Raw genomic sequence first — 13,756 nt, forward strand, 5'->3', positions numbered from 1 at the left:
TTCATTGGAGGAGAGCACAGAAAGCATAGAAGATGGACCCGGAGCCCAAAGCAAAAAGAGGGAAGCTGATGTCACTGCAGCGCCTTAATGAGTTAGTAAATTGTTCTTTGAAATATGACACAGTGAATCAGACTGTTATGTTGTTATACTGGTATACTGTATAAAGTATACTGACCTCCACTGACTTCCAATTGGTTGACAAGCTTGTTGTGAACGCACTGATAGCTGGTGATTGGCTCCTGCCAAAGAAAGCTATTGTTTCCTCACTGACTCGCGGGCGGCACAGCATTTAAACAATTAGTAGTTGTTCTGAAGTACAGGAGATGTCACGATGTTGTTTTGGGAAGTTTTGTGTTTTATTGGCTGCTGCACAGCACTTTGGGCAGTTGAACTGTTGGAAATGTGCTATAAATTTGAACTTGACCTTGAAATTAAAAGATAAAAAGTCAATTCTGAGATAAGAAAAGCAGGAATTATGACATAGTGTCATGCCATGTGACGCTCCGGCACATGCGCAGTGTTTATTTCCAAAAACGTCCACTTTTTGATCACATAATTAGGACTTTTTAATCTCATAATTATGACGTTTTAGCTCATAATTTATTTTGATCACATAGTTATTACTTTTTAATCTCATAATTTTGACTTTCTAAATTATGACTTTTCATCTTGTAATTTCGATTTTTTATCTCAAAATTAACACTTTTTAATCTCATCAATTCAATTTTAACACTTTAATCTCAGAATTTCAATTTCTATCTCATACTTTTGATTTATCGCATAATTAGGATTTATCTTGTAATTTCAACCTTTTATCTCATAATTCTGACTTTTTATCTTGTAATTTCAACTTTATTTCAGAATTTCAACTTTTTATCTCATAAATTTCAACTTTTTATCTCATAATTTGGACTTTTTATCTCATAATTAGGATTTATCATCTCATGAATGTAACTTTTTATCTCATAATTACAACTTTATCTCGTAATTTAAACTTTTTATCTCATAATTTGGACTTTTTATCTCATAATTATAACTTACCATTGGGATATTTTTCTTTTAGTGGAGGCAACAAGCTTCCATAAAAAGGAATTTCCCTCACAGGATGAATCAAATATATTTCTCTAGCCCAGAATGGACTTTATGTGTTCCCAAAGTGGGGTACGCCAATTGTCATGGGGGTAAGTGAATAAAAATAAAAAAACAATTAGCACCTAACTCTCTCAATTACGAGTGCGCCTGAACATCTCACAGAGCAAAGAGAAAGGATGTTTTATTTATATTGATGTTCCAATCCCCGCATGGCGTAGCAGTGAAAACCTGTCGTTGTGAGTGGGGCTTTATCATTTTTGTACTTTGGCTACTGCTTTATCATGATTGTATAACTTTCCCCTTCAATTTGGCATTAAATTAATATGCAGAATTCAACCATAACCATCATGAGAGGACAAAAAAGTGAAGCTCCAATTCAAACCATTCAAACGGAAGGATGCGAACATCAAAGTGGAATAAAAGATATGTAGGATGATCACTACACTTATCTATTTATCAGTGCTCATGTGAAACTTGATCAAAATGCCAGCATGCAAAATACACACTTTTCACCCGGAATTCATGAAGCAATTAATTATGTTCAATATTTGAAGTTAATTAAGATATTGTTAAGTGTGCAGGAGTAGGGGGTACATGGCTTCAAATGTCTGAAGGGGTACACCACTGTAAAAAGTTTGGGAACTACTGTGTTGGATGTGATTTATGCATTTTCCTTGCTTGCATAAAAATGCGCGCGAGAAAGCCAGAAAAAGGTTTTGTCTTTGTTGCGTCTATAACTGGAAGCAGCAAACACCTCGCTGCACCCTCCCCACCCCCTTTACAACCCCAGCAGCTTTGACTGATAGTGTAGTACTGGACCCAATTACAATTTCGACATTACAGGACTTCCTGTCCAGGCTCAGGGCTAATCCCTGCACCTCAGCGCCTTTTTTTTTTTTTTTTAAACAAGTCATTTCCCCGCTGGCCTGCACGTCTGGATGGATGAATGAATGACCAGCAGATGTTTACCATTTCTCTCCGAGGTCCTTAAAAAGATCATGTCAGCAGGAACGCGCTGGTTCTACAAGGAGGGAGCAGAAAGAAAAACATCACTTGGCCATCACTTCCTGACCCCTCCTCCCCCAAAATGTTTCACTTATTGCTTGGCATGTGGCACACGATGGACAGAAAAAAAACCCAACTGATCGCCATGTGACCTGCTTTGACTTTTCCAAAAATTATGCCATTTTTCTTGTCATCTCAACTTTTTATCTCATAATTATGACTTTTTATCTCATCATTTCAACTTTTTATGTCAAATTATGACTTTTTATCTCGTAATTTCATCTCATAACTTCGACTTCTCTCATAATTTGGACTTTTATCATTTCAATTTTTATTCTGTATTTTAGACTTTTTATCTTAAAATGATGACTTTCCTATCTGGTAATGATGACTTTTTATCTCAGAATTTTGACTCATTTCATAATTTTGACTTTTTATCTCAATTATGACTTTTTATCTTGTAATTTTAATTTTTTTTTTTGAATTCGGACTTTCCTATCTCATAATTTCAACGTTTTATCTCATAATTGTGATTTTCCTACCTTACCTCGTAATTTTGACTTTTTATCTCATAATTATGACCTAATCTTGTAATTTCAACTTTTTATCTCAAAATTATGACTTTCCTATCTCATAATTATTACTTTTTATCTCGTAATTTCACCTCATAATTTTGATTGAGCTCATAATTATGACTTATCTTTTAATTATGATTTTCCTATCTTGTCTCGTTTGAGTCACAATTATGACATTTTTATCTCATAATTTTATCTCCATTTAAATTTATCTCATAATTTTGACCCTTTATCTCATAATTTTGACTTTGTATCTTATAATTTCAACTTTTTATCTAATAATTATGATTTTCCTATGTTATCTCGTAATTCTGACTTCTTATCTCATCGACTTTTCATGTCATTTTTCAGGACAGGCTGCGGGCTCGCAATCAGTCAGACATGTTGGCCAAATGTGTGACATGTGTGACCTTTCCTTCGGCCAGTCATTCTGGCTTGGAAACTGAAGACAGAATAGCTCTTCTCATGTTTCATGTGCAAAGACCTCAGCGGGAGACTTAAAACTGACCCCAACTTTGATATGCCCAATAAAATTACAAAAAAAACACACATTTATGAAAGTTCGAGAAGAGGATTTAACAAACCTTTTCCACAATGATAAGATCCCCCACTTGGATATTGCTGCTTTTCACCTTCATTGTGCCTGAAAAACACAAAACAAACTATAAACAAATAGAAAATTATAAAATCGTCATACACGTCATACATGCCTTGCAGGCCATGTGTCTGTAAGTAATGTGCAACTATAATCATATGATACATGTGTGGATTATTTTACACAGCAGTGTTGTTTCATTCGGACACTAATTACATCTAGCTTGGAGATTGTAGCTGCTGCGTCAGCCACAGACTAACTAAATACACAAAACGTTACGTAGCTATTTTGACTGACATATTAGCGGTACTCGGGTTACAGTGTGTAAACAACTATTGAGGAATTATGTGTAATTAATTGTAGATCTGTATATGTTATATTTTTTATAGAAAGAGGTAGATCAATTTGACTCATAACTTGCATGCTGAAAAAGTGCGTGCACCCTTGACATACCTGTACATGTATAACATAAATAAAAACGTAGTCATATTTTTTTTATATAAATATAGTACAGATATATATATATATTCTATTATATTAGGAGGTAGATCTTTGGGACTTGGTCATTTTAAAAGCAGCTTGCAGACTAAAAAAGTGTGAGCAGTCCTGCCTTATAATATTAAGAGTTTATTCTCGTAAAATTACAATACATTTTCTTGTTGGAATACAAAGTTTTTTTCTTAATATTTTGACTTTATTCTTGTCAAATTACATTTCTGCTGTTGTTTTTTATTTTCCAACAATTTCAACTTTGTTTTTGTAAATTTTCTTCTCATAATATTATGAATTTATTACCGTTATATTTTGACTTTTTTCTCTTAACATTAGAACTTTTTCCACAACCTAATTCTCCAAAAATTACAGCTGTATTCGTTTTGGGTTTTTTTTTGGTTTCTCATAATATTATGACTTTTTGAAAATGCCTTTTTCTTTAATATGTCAACTTTATGCTGCTAAACTGATATTATTTTTCCTCATAATATTACGAGTTTATTGTTGCAAAATTGCGACTTTTTTTGTCATTAGAATAGGAATTTTTTTCTCTTATTTTCTTCTCGTAATATTATGACATTATTCTCATAATATTTTGTCTTCATTGTCGTAACATTACCGCTGCTTTTTTCCATTTATGCTGTTTTCTTCCAACAATTTCAACTTTGTTCTTTAAAATTTTCTTCTTGTAACATTATGACTTTATTCCCATAATATTTTGACTTTATTGCCTCCGCCAAGCACAGCACAAAGCGCGAGCGCAGCACAGACGCTATGTTTTTGCCGCCGTTTATCTGTTTGTTTGTTTATTGTCTGTTCTGAATGGATTTTGATTACATTTTCAGGAATTGGTGGAAATGGGATATGGAAGAAATTATAAAATTTTAGGGGTGAAACGGATCACCATCTGGATCCAGGAATTTTTTAAAGGATTCTTTAACATTGTGACCATTTTTGGCATTTGTTCAAATAACGCCACAAAAAATGGTCCAAGCACTTGAGAAAAAAAAATACAGGACAAGCTTCCAACAGGTTCTACAAAATATCAAAAGACTGATCCAAAAAAATGTAGGATTATTATTTTGGCGTGAATCACAGTATGGGAGGAACTACGGTGCTTGGTGGAGGTCTGCGCTTTCCGAGTGCTTCTCTAGTTCTCATAATATTAGAACTTTTTCCACAACCTAATTTTCAAAAATTACAACTTATTTAGTTATTTTTATGGTTTCTTGTAATATTATGATATTTTAAAACAACATCTTTTTCTTTAATATTTCATCTCTATGCTATTAAAATGACATTCTTTTTCCTCATAACATTACGGGTTTATTCTCATAAAACTGCAACTTTTTTCTCATTAGAATAGGACTTATTTTTCTTAATATTTTCATTTTATTCTCATAAAATTACAGATTTTTTTTTCCATTTCTGCTGTTTTTTACTTTTCCTACTATTTCAACTTTATTCTTGTAAATTTTCTTCTGGCAATGTGACTTTATTCTTGTAAATTTTCTTCTATAGCAATGTTGTGACAATGTTGTAACATTATAACTTTTCCCCTAACTTAATTTTCCAAAAATGACAACTTTATTCAATGTAAATAATGTATTTGTCTTTAATATTTCACCTTTATGCTACTAAAATAACGTTATTTCTCCTCATAAAATAGAATAAAGTCAAAATATTACGAGAACAAAGTTGTAACAATGAGAAAAAGTTGTCATTTTCCACTTTTGCTTTTTTGAGGAGGTTTTCTTGTTAAATGATAGTGTGTGTGTGTATGGTGGGGGGTAATTTTCCATGCATATCTGAAGGAATGCTGGGGGGAGCTGAGCTCTTGTCTCTCATTCCATTTGGAATTAACAGGCAAATTTGTTTGGGGGAGATCACTGACCCTTGACCCCCTGCCGTGACCTCTGGCCAATGCATATGCAAGACATTAAAGCACATATAATATCGCCATGCATGGAGTGGGGGGTGGGAGGGGGGGTTCATGGGAATTCACAGTTGTGCTTTGTCCCACTGTGTGCAAAGAGGGGGCATTATATTCCCCAAAAGATGATGATTATAATTCGAAAGAGGGCTGGAAGACGATATGTTACGCATATTTTTTCCTGGACAGGAGCAAAAGCAAACGTGTGCGGGGGCCGCTGCGGTGGGAGGCGGGCGGTCATTGTGTTTACGGCTCAAACAAGCTGTCACATCAAAGCAGCCAAGTGATGGAAACCACAAGAGGTCTCTTGCTTTTTTTTCCTTTTTTCTTTTTTTATTGCAGCTCGCACTTTATACCGCGCCCTTGTATGCATGGGCTTTTATGTCTCTCTGCTTTGAATTACACACCGTTTCCCCTCAGCTGCAATAAGCTTTAACAGGGCCAGTGCCTCCTACAGTTAATAGATGCCGGAAAAGTCAGGAGACGCGGCTCAGGTAACGACACGGGCGCTAACGTGAGCGGCGTCACGCAAGCAGAATACGAGGGACGAACTTCAGCTGTCAGGCGACGGTCTTGTTGAACCATTTGCCTGATTCTCACTCCAGACAATGAAGGGCAGACTTTAGGACTTTACATCTTTTCTTTTTGATAAGGGCCTCTCATATGGGCCTTTGACACCATACAAGCTAAAATGGTTCAAACTGGATGTCGTTGTAGAGCAGGATGCATCTTTGCCAATTTGGGAAAAGAACAAAAAAAGTTATATATATTTCCAGAAAAAAGGCACCTCATCTTTGTGATATAGGTGAAAAACTATTCATAGTATGAACTTCCATCTGTGCTAGTTTTTAAATTTGCTCCTCATAATATTGTGACTTTATTCCCAAAATATTACAACTTTTCTGCCAACCAAATGTTTCTGAAACTATATTTTGTTTTTATATATTTTTTTAATTTACTTACTTATTTCTTTAATTTAATTTTTTTTACATTTTTGTATATATTGTATTTTTTGTATTTATTCTCATAACATTTTTCTTAAACTGTTTCTCATTAGAGTACAACTTTTTTCACTTAATAGTTTGACTTTATTCTCATAGCTGTTTTTTGCACTGGTAATAGTAATGGTAATGATTTAATTCATCCTGACCATGCATACAAGTTACACTGGAGCACATCACATAGCACAATTCATAGCTTTGCATGTCCAAAAAGCTTTCTTCTCGCAATATTATTACTTCCTTCCCATAATATTTGGACATTAACGACATAATATTATAACTTTTTTCAGAAATTACAACTTGATATTGTTTTGTTTATCTCTCATAATATTACAACTTTGAAAAAAACAACATCTTTATACTTCAATATTTCAAATTTGTGCTACTAAAATGATATATTTTTTTTATTCGTAATACATTTATATATTTTAATATATTTGTAAAATGTATTCTTGCAAAACTTCTTGTAAAACTTTTTCTCGTTAGAGTACAATGTTTTTCACATAATATTTTGATTTTCATCCATCCATCCATTTTCTATGCCACTTATCCTCATTAGGGTCGCAGAGGTATGCTGGAGCCTATCCCAGCTGACTTCAGTCGAGAGGCAGGGTTCACCCTGGACTAGTCGTCAGCCAATCGCAGGGCACATATAGACAAACATACAAGTATTCATACAATGTAGTGTCTCCAATTAACCTAACATGCATGAATTGGAATGCGATTGGAATTGGAATTTGGAATGCGGGAGAAACTCATGCAGGCAAGGTGAGAACATGCAAACTCCACACAAAGATGCCCAACTGAGATTTGAACCCAGATCTTCCCGATCTCCTGACTGTGTGGCCAACATGCTAACCACTCAGCCACCGTGGGCCCATTTTTACCCAAAATATTAATTTTATTCTCATAAAATCACAGCTGTTTTTTCAATTTTTGCTTTTTAACTATTTCAACTTTCTTCTAGTAAATTTTGTTTATTCCTATAATATTTTGATCTTATTCACATAATATTCCAACTTTTTCCCCCAACCTAATTTTTCAATAATTACAACTTTATCTTCTTTTGTCTCTCACAATATTATAACTTTTTAAAAAATTACATCTTTATTGCTTAATATTTCAACTTTATGCTAGTAAATCCATCCATCCACCTATTATCTATGCTGCTTATCCTCACTAGGGTTGCGGGGGTATGCTGGAGCCTATCCCAGCTGACTTCGGGCAAGAGGCGGGGTACACCCTGGACAGGTGGCCAGCCAATGGCAGGGCACATATAGACAAACAACCATTCACACTCATATTCATACCTATGGACAATTTAAGGGTCGCCACTTAACCTAACATGGATGTTTTTTTAAATGAAATGCTACTAAAATTACATTATTTTTCTTCATAATATATTGATTCATTTTATTATTTTTTAATATATATTTTTAGTTAATCTTGTAAAATTACAACATTTTCTCGTTAGAGTACAACTTTTTTCACTTTGACTTTATTCTCATAAAATTACTGTTTTTTTCAATTTTTGCTGTGCGTTTTTTTTTTTTATTTACAACTATTTAAACTTTCTCCTAGTAAATTTTCTTCTCGTAATATTATGACCTTATACAGATAATATTAACCCCCCCCCCCAAGTAATTTTCCAAAAATGACAACTTTATTTTGCTTTGTTTGTCTCTCATTAAATTACGACTTTCAAAAAATAAACACAATATATTGTTTTATTATTTTTAAAATTTTGTTTTTGATTTATTCTCATAAAATTACTTTTTCTCGTTAGAGTACAACTTTATCTTAATATTTTGACTTCATTCTTGTAAAATTACTGGAAATTACTGCAGACGTATAGGCTTTCTTTTATTTTATTTATATTTTTATTTGATTTTATTGATTTTTTTTTTTATTTTGCTGTCAATGAGCAAAATATCAATAAAGTTGATTTGAACTGAGCCCAGCTCTTACCTCTTGTTGACAGCTTGCTGTAGATCTGCGAGTTCACCTCTTTGTCTCGAAAGTAGCATCGTATTTCATCCACGGCCTCTCGAATGATGGTGATGGTCAAGACCAGACCCTGTGGGGAGGCCATAAACCAAAATGTCACTTTAAAAGGCGGCGACTGTCGAAGGAAAAGGGAGTGGTATGGAGATGGCCGCCTACCAGCGGGACCCAGTAGGTGTAGAGGTCACCCAAGCGCAGCACCTCCACAAACTGCGAGCAGGCCAGCAGCAGGAAGTACAGGTTGAAGAAGTACTTGAACTGATTGAACAGCACCTGTTGGCGCAATATTACACAATAAGACACTTTATTTTAAACAACCATATGGCTTTCTCTGATTTATCAACTCCCGCTTCTGTTTCTGTTTTCACAGTCAATATCACTCTTACAGTTTTTTCTTCTCTTTATTTCTGTTTCAATTCTTTCTTGTCCGGTGTCCTTTCTGTGGAAGCCCGTTTCCCTCACTGAAAGAAAAAAAATTGCCCAATGGTAAGTCTTAATTATGAGATAAAAAAAAGTCATAATTACGAGATAAAAAGAGTCTCATAATTAGGACTTTTTATCTTGCACTTTTGACTTTTTATTTCATAATTATGACTCTCATAATTAATACTTTTGATCTTGCAATTTCAACACTTTATCTCATAATTATGACTTTATCTCAATTCTGACTTTTTATCTTGTAATTTCAACTTTTCATCTCATAATTACGACTTTTTATCGCGTAATTTTGACTTTTTAGCTCATAATTCTGACTTTATCGCACAATTATTGCTTTTTATCTTGTAATTTCAACATTTTACCTCATAATTAATTATGACTTTATTGCAATTATTACTTTTTAACTCTCAATTTCAACTTTTTACCTCATAACTTACCTCATAATAATTTCAACATTTAATCTCATAATTATGACTTCTTATCTCATAAATGACTTTTTATCTCGTAATTTCAACTTTTTATCATACTTACAACTTTTTACCTCACAATTATGACTTTTTATTTCGTAATTTCAACTTTTTATCTCAACTTTGACTTTTTATCTCGTAATTTCAACTTTTTATCATTAGCTCATAATTACGACGTTTTATCTCGTCATTTTGACTTTTTATCTCATAATTCTGACTTTATCTGACAATTATTGCTTTTATCTTGTAATTTCAACATTTTATCTCATAATTAGGACTTTATCTCAATTCTGATTTTTTATGTCATAATTTCAACTTTTTATCTCATAATTATGACTCTCATAATTATTACTTTTTATCTTGTAATTTCAACATTTTATCTCATAATTATGACTTTATCTCAATTCATAATTTGGACTTTTTATCTCGTAATTCTGACTTTATCTTACAATTATTGCTTTTTATCATGTAATTTCAACATTTTATCTCATAATTATGACTTTATCGCAATTATTGCTTTTTATCTCTCAATTTCAACTTTTTATCTTATAATTGTGACTTCTTATCTCATAATTACACTTTTTATCTGATAATTTTGACTTTATCTCACAATTATGACCTTTTATCTTGTAATTTCAACTTTTTACGTCATAATTACGACTCATCTCATAATTACGACATTTTATCTCATAATTATGACTTTTCAATGTCGTAATTATGGCTTTTTTTCTCATAATTATAACTTCTTATCTCATAATGTTGTCTTTCTTATGTCATGATTATGACTTTTTATCTCGTCTGTGTAGGCTCTCAGTCGTACAGGAGTTGTCCATCGAGGGAAAGGCTTCTTGAGACGTCATCTGTACTTCTGTGAAGAAGGTGTCGGACGTTTCGCTCCTCATCCGAAGAGCTTCGTCAGTGAACTAATAAGTGCTGGTAGCCTAGGCCTTAAATACAGTAAGAGTGGGCGGAATTGGTGTGCCAACACCCTCCTTCTATTGGTTCCTTACACTAAGCCTGGGCGGAGTAGTGGTATAATCCTCTCCTGTTATTAGCACCTCCGATAAAAGGGAAGTGTCGCTCCCTGAGTTGGGTATGAACGACTCTGATACTGGCTCGTTAGCATCTATTGTTCTGGCTCGGCCCTGCCTTCACCTCATTTCTCTCTCTTCACAGAAGTACAGATGACGTCTCAAGAAGCCTTTCCCTCGATGGACTTTTTATCTCGTAATTTTGACTTTTTATCTCATAATTTTGACTTTTTATCTCATATCTCATAATTATGACTTACCATTAGGCAATTTTTTTTCTTTCAACGGCAGAAACGGACTTCCATACCATTCTCACATCTAACACTCACGTTATAACCGCCCTCAGTTTCATTAGCACCCGTGTGCAAAATGACTAGCAATGCAGTGCAGTGCGGGCCGAGGAGCAAACAAATACTAAAAGAGTCACATTGCACAGCAAGTCGTGCTTCATCTCACCACTGTCTGAAGAAAATAATAAGAATAATTTTAAAGAAAGGGATGACATTTTGCATTGCAAATACCTATATACTCTTGTCTTGTGCTTGGCAAACAAAACGACATCCTGGTGAAGACCCTAAGACAACTGGCTATGTCTGGAAGGCAAATGTTTATGCAAAATACACCCCCATCCCCCCAAAAATAATAAATGACATGAACAAACAGCACAGCAACCACCATCACCATCACGTACAGATACAATGGAAAGATACATTCTTTAAGTGTACATTTGTACTGTTTTTTATTGGCCCGCGGCACATCCTCAAAATGTAACTGCACAAGAAATTGCAATAAAACCCAACTAGTAATTTTACTGCAATAAAATAAAAAATATGACGAGAAAAAGTTGCAATCTCACGAGAAAAAGTCGTAATTTTATGAGAATACCGTCATAATGGTTTGAGGAAAAATAACCACATTTTAGTAGAATAAAGTTTAAATATTAAAGAAAAAGATGTTTTAAAGTCGTAATATTATTAAACACAAACAAAATTTTTAAAAAGGTGGAATTGTTGAAAAATTAGGTTGGGGAAAAAAGTTATAATATTATGGGAAAAAAGTCAAAATAGTACGGCAATAAAGCCACAATTACAAGAAGAAAATTTACAAGACGAAAGTTTAAATAGTTGGAATTTTATTTTTAAAGCAGAAATGGAAAAACAGCTGTAATTTTACAAGAATAAAGTCAAACTCTAAAAATTGTATTAAATGAGAAAAAAATCGTATTAAATGAGGAAAAAAAGTCGCAAATTTACGTGAATTAACTCATATTAGGGGAAAATAATGTCAATTTAGGAGCATAGAGTTGAAATATTAAGGAAAAAAGACGTTCTATTTTTAAACGTTGTCATATTATGAGAAAGAACAAAAAACAACAAATGAAGCTGTAATTTTTGAAAAATTAGGTTGTGGAAAAAGTTATAAAATTACAAGAATAGAGTCAAAATATTATGGGAATAACATCATAATTACGAGAAAAAAAAATGACAAGAAGACAGTTGAAATAGCTGGAAATTTTTTAGAAAACCCAAAGCAGAAATGGGAATAGCTGTAATTTTATGAGAATAAAGTCAAAATATGAAGGGAAAAAAGTCATTCTAATGAGGAAAAAAACATCAAAATTTTACGAGAATAAACTCGTACTATAATGAGGAAAAATCATTTTAATAGCAGAGTTGAAATATTAAGGAAAGAACACCTAATCTTAAAGTTGTAATATTATGAGAAGCAAAAGAAAATAAAGTTGTCATTTTTGGAAAATTAGGTTGGGGAAAAATAATATTATGGGAATAAAGTCATAATATTAAGGGGTGCTACGTTTGTTCTGTTTTGTGCCATTTCGGTTTTTGAGTTACAAAGTTTTTGAATGTACATCATCAAACAACACACACACACACACACACACACACACCCCTTCGTTTGTGCTGTTTTGTGCCATAAATATGATAGCTCGGGCTATGTTACAACTTAGAAGACCGCACCTTTTATCTGAGCCCCCCCAAGTATTGGAACATGTGACAGACCTGCATGACATTGGCCCACTACCCCACGCAACACTCTGGTAAAATAGTTGCAATCGTTTGTGCTGTGTTTGCGCCTTTTTCGTTTTTTGAGTTACTATATATTATTTGGTTGGGCAGTCAAAACTTGACTCAGGCCCCCATTTTCTCCCAACTAAACAAACATAGTCACAATCATTTGTGCGGTTTTGTGCTGTTTTCGGTTTTGAGTTATTACGTATTTTATAGGTTGGTCAGCGTCCACCTAGCCCCCCCTTTTATCCAAGTTCAACATACAGTAAATAGTCGCAATCATTTGTGCTTCTTTGTGCTGTTTAGTGGCATTTTCGTTTTTGAGTTATTACAATTTATTTTATAGGTTAATCAAAGTTCACCCAGGCCCCCATTTTCTCCAAATTAAAAGCCGCAATCATTTGTGCTACGTTTGTGCTGTTTATCGCCGTTTCTGTTTTTGAGCTATTAAATATATTTGTATAGCTCAATCAAACTTCATCCAGCCCCCCTCCCCCATTTTCTCCAAATTCAATTTCTACTGTTTTGTGCAATTAAAAATGATTGTTTCTGCTGTTGTATCTTTTCAGTTAAAGTCTTGAGTGTCTGGCGATTACATAATCATCCCGCCCCGCCCCCCGACAGGCTCAGAATGAAACTAAAATAGTCACATTTTTTTCCCCTCTTCGTTTTTGCTGTCTTGTGTGATAAAAATGACAGATTGGGCTTTCTTAGAAGACTGTACCTTTTGTTTGAACCCTTCCAAGTAATGGAACAAGTGACTGACAGACATGCATGATATTGGCCCTCTACCCCACGCAACACTCTGGTAAAATAGTAGCAGTCGTTTGTGCTGTGTTTGTGCCGTTTTCGTTTTTGAGTTCACCCAGGCAGCCATTTTCTCCAAACTAAAAAAAAATGATTGCAATCATTTGTGCTACATTTGTGCGGTTTTGTGTCCTTTTTGACTTATTCCATGCTATTTTATAGGTCAAATCAAAGTTGACCAAGTTCCTCCTTTTTCTCCAATTAAAAAAAAAGAAGTCACAATTGTTTGTGCTGTTTTGTGGAAATAAAGAAAACTATTGATTGTGCTTTATGCTGACCTTGATGA

General features: G+C 33.8%; 1 protein-coding gene across 2 annotated transcripts in view; it reads right to left on the reverse strand.

Annotated features, from left to right (window-relative positions):
• LOC129182695 (probable phospholipid-transporting ATPase IIA) overlaps window positions 1-13,756 on the reverse strand; it is a 56,918-nt gene that overhangs the window by 40,665 nt on the left and 2,497 nt on the right. The window contains exons 1-5 of one of the 2 annotated variants that reach the window (XM_054779129.1): window positions 9,084-10,653; window positions 8,857-8,970; window positions 8,662-8,770; window positions 3,257-3,315; window positions 2,062-2,113 (exon numbers count right to left, since the gene is read on the reverse strand). In XM_054779129.1, coding sequence (XP_054635104.1) covers window positions 2,062-2,113; window positions 3,257-3,310 — 106 coding nt within the window. In that variant the 5' untranslated portion in view covers window positions 3,311-3,315; window positions 8,662-8,770; window positions 8,857-8,970; window positions 9,084-10,653. Of the gene's footprint in view, window positions 1-2,061; window positions 2,114-3,256; window positions 3,316-8,661; window positions 8,771-8,856; window positions 8,971-9,083; window positions 10,654-13,756 lie in introns of those variants that run through there. The other variant, XM_054779121.1, reaches the window with a different exon arrangement.

Source organism: Dunckerocampus dactyliophorus, chromosome 1 (genome assembly GCF_027744805.1).
Source record: "Dunckerocampus dactyliophorus isolate RoL2022-P2 chromosome 1, RoL_Ddac_1.1, whole genome shotgun sequence".
NCBI lineage: Eukaryota > Metazoa > Chordata > Actinopteri > Syngnathiformes > Syngnathidae > Dunckerocampus > Dunckerocampus dactyliophorus.